Source organism: Ptiloglossa arizonensis, chromosome 2, assembly GCF_051014685.1.
Source record: "Ptiloglossa arizonensis isolate GNS036 chromosome 2, iyPtiAriz1_principal, whole genome shotgun sequence".
NCBI lineage: Eukaryota > Metazoa > Arthropoda > Insecta > Hymenoptera > Colletidae > Ptiloglossa > Ptiloglossa arizonensis.
In genome coordinates, this window is record NC_135049.1 from 14,499,120 (window position 1) to 14,515,764 (window position 16,645).

The following is a 16,645-nucleotide window of genomic DNA, read 5'->3' on the forward strand; positions in this document are numbered from 1 at the left end:
ACTTTACTATATTTATCTTTGATTCGTAATTTAAGGTCATGTATAAAGAAACAAGCAAGGAAGAAAACAAACAAAGTTATTCGTGATACTAGAAATATATTGAAATACAACGAATTTACATTCATATTCTTAACGATGAAAATAATCGAAGTTACCTACCATTTTATGCGTTACTTAGATCTATGTTACATGTCACCTATAATTTTGATCGCCACGAAAACAATTAATTTTCATCACGTTTAGTTTTAATTCCTATACCTAGTAGCACTGAATTGCATTTCCGTCGATAACGTTAGGAGTGACACGAAAATGGTAAAAAGAGCTTCGCTTCATGTGACACGAGAGTGCATTGCCTGCATCGTTTTATGGCTTGTCTGTGCATTCTTTATTTTGCCGAGAATGGTGGTATTCGGTGGCGACATCTCTGAACTTGCACGTTGCCTGAATATGTGGAACACTTTACGTTTATTTGTCGTTGGTCGCTTTCTTTATTCATTTTGCCGTGGATTATATCAAGGACCCTTTTAAAGATTGTACTTATAAAAAGACACAGTGAGTATCGTAGTTATTTATTTACGCATCTGAACTTTGAACGAATAATCTCAAAGCACCAAGACTCTTTTATTCGTAAGGAGAAAAACCGCGTCACTTTACTCACCGGTAATAGTAACAGCAATAGTACAATATCAAATATTTGAGAAAATTGAGAAAAACGACATAGCAATTAGATTATGCAGAATTTATTAGAACAAAGTCACGTAGAAACAAGTTGCAAACAAAATGCATTACTCAACGATCCGAACGTATTTCGAATCAATCACATTCTTCGCAAGAACAACAACGACTTACGAACACAATTGCCGCGTTTTCGTCAAGAAGTTATAACGAAGACACCGAGACATAATTTACTTAAATCCCTAAATCCATCTGCGCGCTCGTAGTTTCTCATAAATAGGTAGATACACACTTGTGGTACTCGATATAAACTATGCATCCAAGAATGTTGGAATTTGTTCGCGTTACAGGAAACGATCTTTCGCGTCAAGATCGAGTCGAAATGAAAATCTTACCCCCGTTATCGCAAACACATCCAAGCATCGATAATCGCGTTTTAACAATCGAAAGTCAAACCGTGCTCGCGCATGCACGGAGAATATTTTTTCCAGTTTATCGTAAGAAAAGTCGAAGATCGATCTCGAAACTCCATAACGAGTCCGTGACGAATCGATTTTTCTCTTTCCTTGCGATATGTGTATACGCGACCGTTTCGAAGCCACGAGAACTCGAAATTTATTATCGGTACATAATATGTCTATATTATTATTATTATTAGAATCTGGTTCGTGGGATCAGTATCGGTTGACAATTTGTTGAATCCAATCGAGGTAGTGGGAAACGCGAGAATAAACGCCTGGAACGCCCGCTTGTCCGCAACCGATTCCCCAAGATACGATTCCGGCCAATTGCCAGCGACCATGTCGTTCGCAGACCATTGGACCGCCGCCATCCCCCTTGCACGCGTCTTTTCCCTCTTCACCGCCGGCACAAATAAATCCCGCGTGAAGATCGAATCCAGGACCAAGTCTCGTTCGTCGCATCTGTTGTTCGCAGATCTGGTTGCTAACCACTGGTACGTCGACTTCTTTCAAAATGTTCTGATACTTGCCGAAATCTCCGAAAGCGTCTTTACCCCAGCCGGTCGTCCAGCATCTGTACGAATTTAATAACGATCAAAGTTTCCCATTTTTGAGTGTCTAAGAAACGTACGAGTATCGGATAAACTTTTTAGAGCGTTACAATTTGAAGTGTGGTTAAGGAAAGTAAAGCGAGGGAAAAGGAAGGCATCCTAGCAGGCCCTGTATTATACGCCGGGACATTGCGAGGTCGGTAAGTGATCGTATATATACCGATCGGAGCAAGTACGAGAATTTGCGGGAAACGGTTGGCGGTCAGTTTCTCTCTGGTGGCAAGCGTGGGTAGCGCCGCCACAAGCTTTAGGTTTAGTTCACTAGAGGGCACTAGAATGCTCAAGGAGTGCGTTTTAAGTCCTCGTACGAACATCGAGGGAACACACGTTAGAACGTTTTAGGTTACTTTCTTTGTGACGATTACGCAGTTACGCGATCAGTGTGCTTTTTCCTTTTCTTAAATATTTTTAACCCTTCAAGCCGTGGATACTCCCGATCGAAGCAATTCGCATGAACGCGTTCAATGGTGTGCGGACGGAATATTTTTTCCCTAATATGAATTTTTATAATGGAACGTACGAGGTGCGTCTAATTTATAATTGTAATTTTTGTACTACGAATTAAACGATACGAGAAAGTTGTTTTCGAACATGTGTACATCGTATACGCGTCCAAGTTAATTAAATAACAAATCGTAGACCGCAAAAGTATTCGAACTGTAAGATCAATCGTCGTATTGATAACATTTATAGGCAGTGACGAATATAAACGAAAAGAAATCTTTCTTTCGTTGAAAGAAACTTACAAATTAAAGGAATTCTCTTATAATATACCGATAGTTTTCACTAAACGCATATAATATGCGTTTGCAGCGTGTACATATGCATGCATAGCACTCAAAGGGTTAAATGTATTTTATAAAAGGAGTGTATTTTCCTAACCTGTCTAAATACTCAAAATTCCTCCGCGCACGTGTTCTCCGGTTAGAACGATCGTGATATAAATATTTTTAAACCACATTAATTTTGCACTTCTTATTATTTGTTTGTTCGTATTATCTACCAACGACTCGATTAATTTACAAGATAGAAAAAAGGGGGGATCTCGATAAAATGTTGCATTGCAACAATGCAGAGTGCGTAGCAAATATACTATTCACTTATATCGTGTAAGGATTGAGTCGGTCGAAAAATATCAAAAGGCATAGGTTGACCATTAAAATATATGCGTATGCTTTATGCATTCGCAACACTCAAATAGTTAATAGTCACGCTAACCAACACACACATTTAAATTACATTAGTCCAAATTCTCTTTAGAATCCCGATTTTCGAGGCATCCGTTCATCCATCCCTGATATCTCACAAAGTGAGAGACGAAAGAAAACGACAGGAGGAAGATTACTAACCTGCTTCTCGCGAAATCATCGCGTTTGTCCGGAAGACAGGCGGGACTGACGTGAGGGTTTCTTTGGAAGTCGATTTGGTGATCGATCCTCAGTATGGCGATATCGTTGTACAAGGTACCGGCGTAAAATTCTGGATGCACGTGGATACCAGCCACGTCCCGTTCGATGTACGGGTAGAACTCGACGTCATGGTTCACGTCCCATTCACCGAGTCGAACGCGGAGATCACGGGCCGCGTACATTTTCACGCAATGAGCCGCCGTGAGGATGTGCTTCGGAGAGACGAGCGTGCCACCGCAAACGTAAACACTCTCCGTCGGGTCCTTCTTCAGGATCGCCACTTGCCATGGATATTCACCTGCGAATCGATCGATCACTCGTTACGTCGTACGAAAAATTTGAACCGTCGCGATACGTTCTCCAGGATGATTAGAGCTTGCATTCTGGCGATTGGTCTGGGTTAGGTTTAGATTAGGTAGAGATAAATATTAGGTAGTTTGAAAGATTTGTGCCTTCGCTATACGTTCTCCAGGATGATTAGAGCTCGCACTTTGGTTTGGGTTAGGTCTAGATTAGGTGGAGACAAATATTAGGTAGTTTTGTATCTTCGCGATACGTTCTCCAGGATTATTAGAGTTTGCATTCTGGTGTTTGGTATGGGTTAAGTCTAGGTTAGGTAAAGACAAATATCAGATCGTTTTAAAAATTTGTATCTTTGCGATGCGTTCTCCAGGATGATTAGAACTTGCACTTAGTCAAACTATTAGTCTTTGAGGCAAGTACAGGCACGTAAAAAATACAACTGGACGAAATGATATGTTCTTCTAACAAACAGCGGTAAGATGCTGTTGGAACGAATGCAACAATGATGTTACGATGTTGTTTGCAGCAACCGTCATATTTTTCAGACATTGCACCGTCGATCACCTTTCTCAAGGATTGCAGCACTTTTTGATAATCAAAAATTTCGACAACATTGAACACATTCGAAGTTGCCTCCAAGAATATTTAAATAAAAAGCCCAAAAAGTTTCACACCGATGGTATAATAACTTTACCCAAAAGATGGAAAGATCGATTCAATGGTAAGATCGAAACCTTCAATTGTTTCTCGTAGAAAGCGTCACGAACTTTACGGATGACCAATATAATTCTCTAAACAATTTCTCGAACACGTAAAAAGCAACCTACCGAATTCCGCATCACCGTCGACGTTCGCGGGAGTTTTGATGCGTCCGTTGATACCCTGCGTGTACCTGATTCCGCACTGTCCAGGTCGCGGTTTCGTCGTCGGTTGTCTTCTGGGACAGCACACCAAACCGGGGCCGCAAACTCGGAGAGGAGATCCGGCGAGGAATTGTCTCTATCGAGAAAATGAAATACCTCGTTGGACGACGAACAATGTTTCGAAGTAGAGCGTATCGTCGCTCGACTAACAAATTAAAATTGCAAATTGTCCGTTGTGCCGATTCGGGATTGCTCGGGTCTCTTTTTTCCTTTTTTTCGACGACGGTTCACCGTATAGTCGATACCAGCGTGACCAGACTTTATTCCCTGAATCTCTGGCTGGGAGGAGTGGGAGAAGGTAGTAGGGTGGAGTGGGAGAATGTAGTAGGGTGGGGGAAGTTCCCCTCCTTTGCAGTAAAGGCATTGGAGCGGGGGAACGTGTACGAAATGAAGTCCATTGTTTGTAATACGGCTAAATCTCTAAATGTACAAAAGACACAACGAAAGACTAATTTAATTATCGACTCGCGTGATTTCAGTACTTTATTTCTCATTTGATAAATGATACGTAATGCTGGATCGTCACTGTTACGCGAGTATATAAGAAATCCTATCGTTTGTAAATAATATTTACAAATTTAGTACGTAATTCGTAATATTTACAAATTTTACACGCGATTTTAGTATTTTATCTCTCTTCTGATAAACGATACGTAATGATAATTGTATACATACAAAATTGTACAAGAAAACCAATTCTTTACAAATAATATTTACAAATTGTGACACGCGTAAGAAATTGCTACTTATAAAAGTATACAAGGAAACCCAAGTAACAATTTGTAAACATTATTTGTAAATAATAGGCCTTCTTATATACTTTTGTAACTAACAGTTATTATTACGTATTACAAAACGAGAAACAAAGTACTAAAATAACGCGAGTCGATAATCGAATCATTTCTTCTATTGTGTTTTCCGTGGATAGTACGATGCGAGCCATCCCCCTCTTTCGCTCATCGTGCGCAGAAAACATTAGATCGGGAGAAACTCGCGCACGATGCGCGAAGGAGGGGCCCCGACCGTACTACCTTCCCCCACTCCTCCTACTGATCGATTCAGGGAATAAAATCTGCCCACGCCGAGTCGATACGTACTTACCTCCATGCTGTCTCGCGCGAATCGCAACCGCTCTTGCGGTTGCGGCTCGACCGCACGGGATCGCGCGTCACGCTTTCTTCTGTTTGGAAAGGACACTTTCCCAGCGATTCCAGCTTTTGGAACCGCTTGTTCGTGTCCATCGTCGGGCCGAGATTTCTCATCGTTGTTTCGCGCGACACCGTAATAGCGGCCCGGATGATCCTCGTAATCGTAATCGTAATCCGAGTACTCGTCGCTGTGAGGGATTTCGCGATTACCCCCCGCGTAACGATCCGGAACGGGATACGAGTACGGATACGCGTGATACGGTACCTCGTGGAACACGTTAGGCTTCGCGGGATAATAATGCGGGGCGTAACTTGGCCCGTAGTTCTCGTAAAGCGTTTGTTTCTTGTGGGACAGTAAATGGCCGAGTTTCTGAACGAGATACCGATTGGGCGTTACGTGAAAATTTACAAACGGTTTTACCACTTTGTCGCCGTACTCGTCTTTGGTGAACTGTACGGCTAGCAGAGGATTCACGGAAACCGGGCCGAAATTTAAGCCCTGTTCGGCCGAACCGTAACCCCCGTAGGGATTTACCAGGGCATTGGCACCGTATTGACCGATCGGGTACGGTCCGCCGGTTTGCGGTAGACCGAAACTGATCCCCCAAGTTGGCTTGACGTTTAATTTCGAAGAGTCCAGATCGCTAGCATCGAGTCTCTGCAACCAGAGAGTCGAACAGTCACGCGGACAGCGATCCCAGTTTTCGTGTTATCATGCTTTCGTGGGCTGTTACGCCGATTCGTCGCTGTATCGACGCGCGGGAAATCAAACACTCGTACCCGTACGAATACGTAACGTTACGTCGATCTTACCCCTTCTCCGTTCGCCTTCTTCGAATCGTCGTTCTCCGCTCGTCTCTTGGTTCTTTGGTTCGCGCCGGAACTGGAAACGGTCGTCGATTCCGAGTCCTTCGATGCGCGCACGATCTTCGATGAGGTTCCGTTCCCTGCCACGAACATCACCGCGGCCTCAGCCATGCTCTCAGCCTCGATGTTCTTGTTCAAATTTCGCGGGTCGATTGGAAGGAAGAGATCGTCCTTGCGTCCCGCGTGGTCACCACCGAGACATTGCTCGTACGGTAGGCACACGCAATCGTTCTCGTCGTTCTCGTACAAGTTTTGACCGTAATAATTATTATTGACGACACTGGGCGCGCCAACGGGACTCGAACCGAACGTGTAATCGTTGTTCGTTGCGTGGGCGGTGTTCGATGACAAATAATTCCCGGAAGCGTAATATTTACCCGTCTTCTGACCGTCCGATTTCCCATAAGCGATTTCTCGCATCGGTTTCTCGTAAACGGGATACCGTTCCGCGTAGTTGTTCGTCGCGGTGAAACCGTCGAAAGCGTTTCCGTCTTTGTTCGTGGTCCCTTTCACTTTGAACGCCTTCTTGTAATCGTCGACATCTTGGAAACCACCTGGTGGAATACCGATCCCGGTTCCCGGCAGATCGTAGCTAGTTCCCACGGTACCGTAACTTTGACCGTAGATCGGTGGATTGGCCGCACCGATTTGCCCCGTTTCACCGTGATGATAATGATGATGGACGTGTTGTTGAACCGGGTCCGTGCCGAGGATCGACGGTCGTAAACCGATTTGTTTCTTGTCGATGAATCGATCGTTGCCATCGTAATCGAAGCCCTCGTTGACCGCTCCGAACTCGTACACCGGTTTCGACGAGGGAAACGTCGAACCGACTAGTCCGGGTTTCTTCAAACCGGGGTAAGGACCGAAATGGGAGATAGAAGGCGGTGGGGGTGGCGGACCACCGATCCCGTAGATCAGATCCGATGACGGACCGGAAGAAATGAATCCTCCTGGTGGCGACAGAGGCGGTGGTACGGGTTTAGGTGGACCGTAGGGTCGTTTCACCGGAATCGCGGGCAATGGTCTTCCCACCGGTTTGATGGTGACCGGTTGCGCGTAGATTATGTCCTGAGGGTATATACCGCGATGAGGGGAGTAATACGGTCTGCGTCCTTCGACGTTCTCGCACTGTGGACAAATGAAAATTCTTTCGTTTTATCGTAGTACGATAATATAATTGACGATGATAGAACTCGCTGCGAATTATCATATATATACACGATTTCTTCTGCTTACGTTCATCAATCCAAGGTTGCACAGTTTGTCCCTGATGTATGTTCTAGCGATCGTGTCGTTTCCCAATTGAAGAGCGTTCTTCACGGCCGGGTCTGCGTACACCTGATCGTAACCCTCGATGTTGCGACCCTGTCGGTTGGACACTAGTATTTCCTCGATCACCGCTTCCGCCTACGAGACAGAATCCGATTCTATCCTCGCGAAACGCGTTTATTTACGAAGGGAGGTGAGATGGGCGCGATCTTGTCGCGGATTACTTACCGAACGTTGTTCCCTGGACTTGTCGTCGACGAGTTCGATACCAGCGTTCGATTCGGGTACGTTTTTCTTGTCGGTGGTGTCCCGTTGGGCGTCTTCGATCTGCCAGGACCATTCGCGGCCGGTTGGTATCGCCTCGCGATCGAAACGCATCGTGGAGGATGTTTGCGTTTCCATGGGTTCTCGAGTCGCGTAGGTGCAGACGGCCATGCCGTGTAACCAAACGAGTAACCACACTCTCATCCTGAGGAAAATTGAAAGTTGTTGAGAGTTGTAGGGTGAGAGTAATAGGTTGTTCGGTAAGTTTCGTCGTTCGATAAAACTTCTTGAATAGTACTATTTAACGTAGTACTGTTCAATATAGTACTGTTCAATGTAGTACTGTTTAATGTAGTACTGTTTAATGTAGTTCTGTTCAATGTAGTATTGTTCAGTTGTTCAATTAGTTTTGTCGTTCGATAAAACTTCTTGAATAGTACTATTTAATGTAGTACTGTTCAATGTAGTACTGTTCAATGTAGTACTGTTCAATATAGTACTGTTCAATGAGGTACTGTTCAATTGTTCGATAAGTTTTGTCTACCCTTCTCGCGTTCATCAAGATAATCGTAACCTGAGTCACGTGGATTCGAATCTTACGGTATAAGAAAGGACGTTGTCCTGAACGGGGAGGATTATTCCAGCGCGTCTCTGGACGAGAGTAGTGTGCCTCGAGTCAGAGAATAGCTAGTAGTGACGATTATAGTAGTGTTTCAAACTTAATAGTGATGATTGTTGCAGTCTGTCTCTGGTGTCTGTTGCAGTGTCTCGAGTCAGAGAATACCGAGTATTGATGATTATCGTAAAGTGTTTCAGGCTGAAGAACAGCGAGTAGTGATGATCGTTGCAGTGTGTCTCTGGACGAGAGCAATGTGTCTCAGGCTGAAGAATAGCGAGTAGTGATGATTGTTTCGATGTGTCTCGAGCCAGAGAATAGCGAGTAGTGATGATCATCGTAGAATATCTCAGGCTGAAAAATATCGACTAGTGACGATCGTCCTCTGAACGACGACAATATATCTCGATTCAGAAAATAACGAGTAGTAATTGCAGTTGCAGTGTGTCTTCGATCAAAGAGTGCGTCTCTGGACGAGAAGCGAGAGAGAAGTGTCTTCCAAATACATTATTGTTATTTCTTATTACTTCTGACACTGGTATTCGTAATCTCCTTTCACGCATCTCGCTAACATCCCACAGAATTATCGCGATACCAGTCTCGCGAAACTCAACGGAGCGAAAGCGCGAAAGAGTCATTTTACTCTCCTTTCACCGGACCGGTCCCCGACGAAATCGAAATCGAACCACCTTAAACCCCCGTTCGATCCACTCGGGATAGAGAAATGATCGGGAAACGATCCCCTGCGTCGATACGTTCCACGAGAAGCTTCCACAACGTAGGAAAACGCAGCCCTCGATCGTTCGCCAACCACCGAACCGTTTCTCCGATGAAAGCGAGAGGATGTCGGGAGAAAGTCGCTAAACGAGTCTGCGCGACACCGGGCTTCGTTTCGCGCCTATGTCGCGCGTTTCTTCCGAGTAGGAGCGTTTCTTTCGAAAATTTTCGAACACGGTGAAAGTCGTTGCGTAACAACCACGAGCCCCGTACGGAACGATCGAAGAAGAACCGATAGAAAACGTACCGGTTTTCTTTTATTTTTTTCTTTTCTTTTCTTTTCGTTTTCGATTCAACGACAGTGCAATAGAGATTCGAGGAACGAAGGTGCGTTCTACTGTCACGTACCTTGGGCGTTGTCGGTCTCTCCTAGCGGCGATACGAATTCCTCGTTGAGGGAATGTCTACAACCAACGAACGACAGTGTACGTCTGCGATGCGTCGAGGAGTTTCGCTCTCTAACCAAACACTTTCTCCATGAACGAGGTTACTCTGCGCGTTTACCGATGCCATTCGTATCTTATATAGACGTCCCTTTCGAAGATGCTGTAACTGTGTACGAGTACACGGTGGGGTGTGTTTGTGACTCACCGTGCAACCGGACATCCGTTCCTCGAATCCGCGGCGTGTTCTGGCACCTGGCGCGGCGGCGTCAAAGCGTCAAAGTCGACGAACGTTTCGAGAATTCTTCGTGAATTTCTTCCTTCAATTTTCTCGTTTGTACGTTAATCGTTCGTTTATTATTCAAACGACATTACAACTCTCTTTCTGCGCTCGCGAATTATGAGCACTTCTCGAGCTGCGCGCGATCGGTAATTTTTTTTTTTTTTTTTTTTAAATCGGCTCGAACGGATGACATCGCGTTAGAAGGTTTGGAAGAGCTAACGAAGAACTCTCGAATCATTTGATACGCTTTATCGTGTCTATGATTACGATGACGATTGACCCTTTGCTCGATTTAGTTTTGTTTTTCATCTGACGACAATTTCTCGATCGATCTACAAAATAGATAATAGAAAGGGGCTCTCGATGAAATATTGTGCAGAGTTTGTAATAAATATACTTTTTCATTCATATTAAAGTAGCAAAGTAGTTGTACAATGTCGAGTGCAGCTTGATACAGGACTTGGTGTAAGAGATACGATGTCCAATCACATTCTACGTAGAAATGGTAAAGGTTGATAACAGTGATAATAATAATAAGCGATACGGGACAGGTTCATAGCCACGAAAAAACTAGAGAAAACACATAATGAAAGAAAATATAGTCACGGGGAAGACAATAGAGCACATCGGAGCATGCAAAGTGATTTCCAGAACCGACTGTACAGAGATACACAATGCGGTAGCTAAAATCTTACATCGAGAACTTTCGACGCAATATAAAGAAAAGTTTACGACATGGAACAAATCCTGTCATATAGCAAAACCCACAAATGTGAGAAATGGAAATAATAATAATAAAAATAATAAAAACAACCGCATCGACAACAATAATAATAATGATAACCGTCATAATAATCATAACGATGATGATAACGATAATAATAATAATAACAGCAACAACAACACTAATAATAATGATAACGATAATAATAATATCAGTAACAACAACAACAAAAATAATAATAATAACGATAATAATAACGATAATAATAACAGTAATAACAACAATAATAATAATGATAACGATAATAATATTAATGATAATAATGACAATAATAATAATGATAACGATAATAATATTAATGATAATAATGACAATAATAATAATGATAACGATAATAATATTAATGATAATAATGACAATAATAATAATGATAACGATAATAATATTAATGATAATAATGACAATAATAATAATGATAACGATAATAATATTAATGATGATAATGACAATAATAATAATGATAACGATAATAATATTAATGATAATAATGACAATAATAATAATGATAATAATGATAGTAACGATGGTAATAATATCAGCGTATCGAATTGTCCGAGAGTTTCCGTTTCGTATATATAATATCAGCGTTTATTATTTTTATCGGACACCGTCATTTTCGTCTTTGTTTACCAAATGGTAGCGAACTCGATATTTACGGAAACCGTGTAATCGAAAATTAAATCTCCGAGCGAGATCGCATTGGTACCTCGTCGAGTTAATTTATGGATTTACGATCTCAGTTTGCCGATCGATCGGAGCTTCGTTGAGACATCAAGCATGGATGACGCGACGCGAGCTTACGTAGGTGCGTGAGTCCGTAAGCGAGCAAATTGCGTAACACAAAATTTTCGTTAATGGGCTTGCGCAATCGACCACCACGAAAAGTAGGTACGCCTCGAGTGAGCCTGTTGACTAGAAGACATACGACTTTTACAATTCGATGGAATTTCGTTGAGGATGGTCGATTATCGGAACGTTTCCTCTTCGTTCCTTGTATTTTTCGTGGCAAAGTCGCTATGAGTTTCGTCCTCTCGATCCGTATACGATAGTGACCATGGTGCTGGCTATGTTTCTTCTATCGTCGTCGATTTAATTGTGGAAAATGTTTAATTATAGGAAAACTTTTAATGGTAGGAAAAATTTTAATTATAGGAAAACTTTTATGATAGGAAACAGTTTAATTATAGGAAAACTTTTATGATAGGAAACAGTTTAATTATAGGAAAACTTTTATGATAGGAAACAGTTTAATTATACGAAAACTTTTATGATAGGAAAACTTTTAATTATAGGAAAACTTTTAATGATAGGAAAAAGTTTAATTATAGGAAAACTTTTATGATAGGAAAAATTTTAATTATAGGAAAACTTTTATGATAGGAAACAGTTTAATTATAGGAAAACTTTTAATAATAGGAAAAACTTTAATTACAGAAAAAGTTTAATTATAGTTAAAAGCTTTTATCGCAAATATTATAGCTTCAATTATGAAGAAAGAATATACAACGAAGACACGACGCGTCAATTCAAATTGATCTCGAGACAGTCTCGCGATCGATCATTGAGAAAGTCCGTTCGATCTCTCGGTCGTACATCGATATTCGACGATGTTCGTCCCACGGTCGAATTGATCGATATTGACCGTGCCCGGTTCGATGAATTGGACGTCGAATCGCGACCGAATCGAGATACGGGAACCGTGACGGGACGACACTGAGAAAGTCGCCGGTACCATCTGTATCCTCGTGCCAGTGAGTAGGAGGAAAGCAAAGGTACGATCGGTTCGTACCGTTTTCCGGTTTTGGAATGGGACGTGCGTTTCGTCTTGGGACGAGTCGCGCGACAATACCGCGTCTTCGAAGTAATCGTCGACCACGTAGAAACGTCACCTCGAACACCTTTTCCGTGATCGTTCCATTTCGCTCGGGCGAGATCCGGGAGAAAGCGCTTCGCGCCTTGTCGAAAACTCGTACGAATTCGTAGATACGAGCGAGTCGAAGAGAAGCGACCGCTATTGTCTCGCTCGGTCTGCGATCGCAGCCGCGCGTTGGAAACCGATACGTTTCTGCTTTGCACGGCGATTGCGCGATCTGGATTTTCCACCCTCTTTCGTAACTACCCGGGTTTTACCCGCGACGTATTACGCGACTTGAACGCGTCTCGAGATCGCTATCGGGCATTCCAAAACCGGGTGGAAAATCGGCCAGCGAGAGCCCGCGTCGCGTTTCGATATCGATACGTATCACGAGTCGTGGATCGTCAATCGAGCGTTAGATGTTATACGCGTATCCCAAATTACGAATTACGAATCGATCGTTAGGTATTGTAGAGATTATCGCGAATCGTGGATTACGAATCGATCGTTAGATATTGTACAGGTACCCCAAATCACGGACTACGAATCGATCGTCACGTATTGTAGACATACCCCAAATCGTGGATTACGAATCGATCGTCACGTATTGTAGACATACCCCAAATCGTGGATTACGAATCGATCGTAAGTAATTATATTTGTACCGCGAATCACAGATTACGCATCGATCGTTAGATATTATATACATATCGGGAATCACGAATTATAAATCTCGATCGTAACCTACTATATTCGTACCGCGAATCACGGATTACGAATCGATCGTTACATATTATAAACGCACAGCGAATTACAATCGGGACGCGTTCGTTGTTCTTCGCGCGAAAGAGTTTCGTCGACGCGGAGAAAGTAGTATCTATTTTCACTTTCCGTTTAGGTTCACGAGCGTGGATCTGGTGAAAGAAGGGTCGGCGGGTAATTGGACAAACGCCTCGTTTTACGAAAAGGATATGTATTTGAACTTGTTCGCCGTTTCGGTGCGGACAAATTTATCGATGTACGGTACACAAAGATAACGGATGAGGGAGAGAAACTGTCACCCAGGAGCTGGTTAAGCCAGGTTCGTCGAGCTGTGAGTTACCGTCGTAATTGAAGACGTTCGTGGTACGTGGCTGGTGATGGTCGGCAATTCGTGGAATCAGTAGGTAATGCGATAGCCGTGTTGTTCGATCGAGTAGCTCGAAGGTGCCGCTACTAGTTCGAGTGGCGCAGGTGCTGGCACGGCGTAAGCGTACGCCGAAACCTGAAACCGAAAATGTTTCCACGAGCGATAATGGAAGCGTATGGTAACGACACCGGTGTCGATGAACGGATCTCGAGTTCGTACAAACCTGCAGTGGCGAGAGTAGAGGTGTCGCCAGTGGTGCCGCCAATGGTGCCGCTAGTGGTGCCGCCAGTGGTGCCGCCAGAGGTGCCGCCAGTGGTGCGATCAGATGAGCCAGTTTCGCGGTCGAAGCTGGTGTTTTTATTTCCGATATCAGAGAAAGAGCCTTCGGGGCTGAGGCGGCGGAACGTATCGCCGGTGATACCAATTCCGCTACGGGCGATGACGATGCCGGTAGCGATGAGGGTGTTGGGTCCGGTAGCGGAATTGGTTCTCCGGATTTCGGTGGCGCCGCCGCCGGTGCAGCCGGTGCAGCCGGCGCAGCGGAAGCCGTACCGAGCACAACCGCTAAGAGAATCTACGAAGAAAGACACGATTTTATCTCGCGATTTTCTTATTTTGGGATTTCGTTCTTTATCGATTTTGTAACTTTGATATTACGTTATCTCACGATTTCGTTATTTCGCGATTTCGTTATTTCGGGACTTCGTTATCTCACGATTTCGTTATTTCGTAATTTTATTATTTCGCGATCTCGTTATTCCGCGATCTCGTTATTTTTCGATTTTGTTATTTTGGGACTTCGTCATCTCACAATTACCTTATTTTGTTATTTCGTGATTTTGCGATCTCGCAATTTTATTGTTTTGCGATTTTGTTATTTCGTGATTTCGTTATTTTGCAATTTTGTTATTTCGTTAATTTTCCAATTTTGTTATTTAACGATTTCGTTAATTTTCCGATTTTGTTACTTAGCGATTTCATTATTTTTCGATTTTGTTTCTTCGTGATTTCTTTATTTCGCGATTTCGTTACTTTTCAATTTCGTTATCTCGTAATTTCGTTATTTTTCAATTCGTTGCCTCGCAATTTCGTTACTCTTCGATTTCGTTATTCTGCAATTTTGTTGTTTCGGGATTTCGTTATTTTGCAATACTGTTGTTTCGCGATTCCGTTATTTCGCGAATTTGTTATCTCGCGATTTTGCTATTTCAACGATATCGTTATACGACGATTTTGTTATTTCGTTCGCGACTCGAGTCGAGAAGCGCGTCTATGTGGTAGAACGTTGTACTTACGTATCCGTACATGACGATTCCGAGATTTCTGCGCGCACGACTCGAAACGCAGCTCTATTTCTGGGCGAGGATCGAGTCGGACCTCTCGTACTTATAGAGATCCTGGGGGTGCTGTAAAAAGAAAACTCGTCCTCGTTCGCGGGACCACCGGTCCCGTCTCCGCGCGTCGTTGCATTCTTCTTCGACGTCAGGGGCGGGACTTGCCCCGCGTTACACCGCTCCACCTCGAGTCGACGAGATGGAAAACATCTCGAGGAATTTTTCTCGAGCACCGATATCGGTAAAACCTCGAGTGCTCCGATCGTCGTAAAAATCCTCGCAAATGTCGAGATTTCGATCGCGTACACTCGGCTGGAAGAAACCGAACGAACGCGCACCTCTTCTCGCGCATCGCGCGCGCTTTGGAAGGGACCAAGATGGCGCATACAGCTTTTTTTTCTCACTCACACGCGTACGATTCAATGCGGTGAGCAACGACCGGACGATGCGAACTCTATTTCGCGTTACGATTTTCGGCAAACGCCGAAATAGGAAACCGTTCTTGTTTCAAAATGGACGAGTCCCAACGACGAAATTACCCGAGTGGATTTACTAAAAGTATTTCAAAATTGAAACGCTTTTAACGCGACGTAACCAAGAGTAGAGGTATCCAAAGATCTTGCGAGCCGATGGAACGAATAAGTTTATGGACAATTGAATATTCTTTGTAATTATTTATAAATACTACTAAAGAAATTAATGAAAGTAGAAGAAACGAATGGAAAATGATAATCGATTTTCAGAAACAACGTTCCGCGTTCCTTGGTGCGAAAATTTGCCAACGGGAACGAACATCCGAAACAAGATGGCGGGATCACTGTTCGGTTCTCTACGAAATGGGAAAAAGTATCGTCGGTAGTTTTCTGTGCGAAACTCGGTGTCGGTAACCCCTCTGGAAGAAGAGGCAAGGGCGTGCCCGTTCGGACAACAAAAATCGTGTTGACGATTATAACCGGTTCCTGGATCGGCGCGAGTTGCTCGTTTCTGCGGGTTCGGGTTCGTGTAATAATTTTCCGCGGCGCGTCTCGATCCACGGATCGAACCGATTTTCAATGCCCACGATGCGTTTCGGGATTCTATTACGCTCGAGTTTCGAAGGAGAGACGAACGTGAGGTGATTAAAAGAAACGTGGCTTCGAATTGAGAATGGATAAATTTTATTTTCGATGATCAGCCGACAGCACCGTGTCGCGATTCACGAAGGTGTCGTCAGAGTAGGAAGAGGGTCGACTAGAGCGGCTGAAAAAGAGGGTGGGGGGTGTGGGCCGGTCCATTGATGGTTCAGTACGTGTATCCAGCGGCGGGGATGAGAGATCCGTGAGCGTAGACGGTGGCCGCCGGTGCAGCAGCGACGATCGGTGAGGCCGTCTTGACGAATGTAGCGGTGGCCAGTGGTGCGACTGGCGCGACTGGTGCAGCGGCGATGTAAGGAGCAGTGGCGATCACCGGGCTCTTCACGCTGACTTTGTAGGTGTTGGCGTAGCTAGTGGCGACCGGAACCGTGTGCGCCACCGCGAGTGGTGCAGCAGCAGCGAGTACTGGCGCCGCGTG

General features: G+C 43.9%; 1 protein-coding gene and 1 long non-coding RNA gene across 3 annotated transcripts; one reads left to right on the plus strand and one right to left on the minus strand.

The window, feature by feature from the left end:
- Window positions 1-783: 783 nt before the first annotated feature.
- Window positions 784-9,793, minus strand: LOC143143294 (uncharacterized). Of its 2 annotated transcripts, XM_076304391.1 has the most exons (8): window positions 9,675-9,793; window positions 7,898-8,138; window positions 7,637-7,807; window positions 6,344-7,528; window positions 5,484-6,188; window positions 4,287-4,458; window positions 3,097-3,454; window positions 784-1,710 (listed from the first exon to the last, which is right to left on the minus strand). In XM_076304391.1, exons 2-8 carry the CDS (start codon window positions 8,135-8,137, stop codon window positions 1,350-1,352), a joined length of 3,192 nt encoding a protein of 1,063 aa, XP_076160506.1. In that variant the 5' UTR covers window position 8,138; window positions 9,675-9,793; the 3' UTR covers window positions 784-1,349. The 2 variants fall into 2 exon arrangements, with proteins under 2 accessions (XP_076160506.1, XP_076160505.1); XM_076304390.1 differs by lacking the exon at window positions 5,484-6,188.
- Window positions 2,118-4,449, plus strand: LOC143143295 (uncharacterized). Its single transcript, XR_012991081.1, has 2 exons — window positions 2,118-2,270; window positions 3,008-4,449. It is a non-coding gene; the product is annotated as an uncharacterized LOC143143295 (long non-coding RNA).
- Window positions 9,794-16,645: the final 6,852 nt, after the last annotated feature.

Bases quoted from the DNA above. Each gene is read 5' to 3' on its own strand.
- LOC143143294 (XM_076304391.1), bottom strand. From the start codon at position 8,137: ATGAGAGTGTGGTTACTCGTTTGGTTACACGGCATGGCCGTCTGCACC. The intron at 7,808-7,897 runs GTAAGTAATCCG...TCTGTCTCGTAG, and splicing joins AGTCCAGGGAACAACGTTCG to GCGGAAGCGGTGATCGAGGA. The intron at 7,529-7,636 runs GTAAGCAGAAGA...ATTTGTCCACAG, and splicing joins GCAACCTTGGATTGATGAAC to TGCGAGAACGTCGAAGGACG.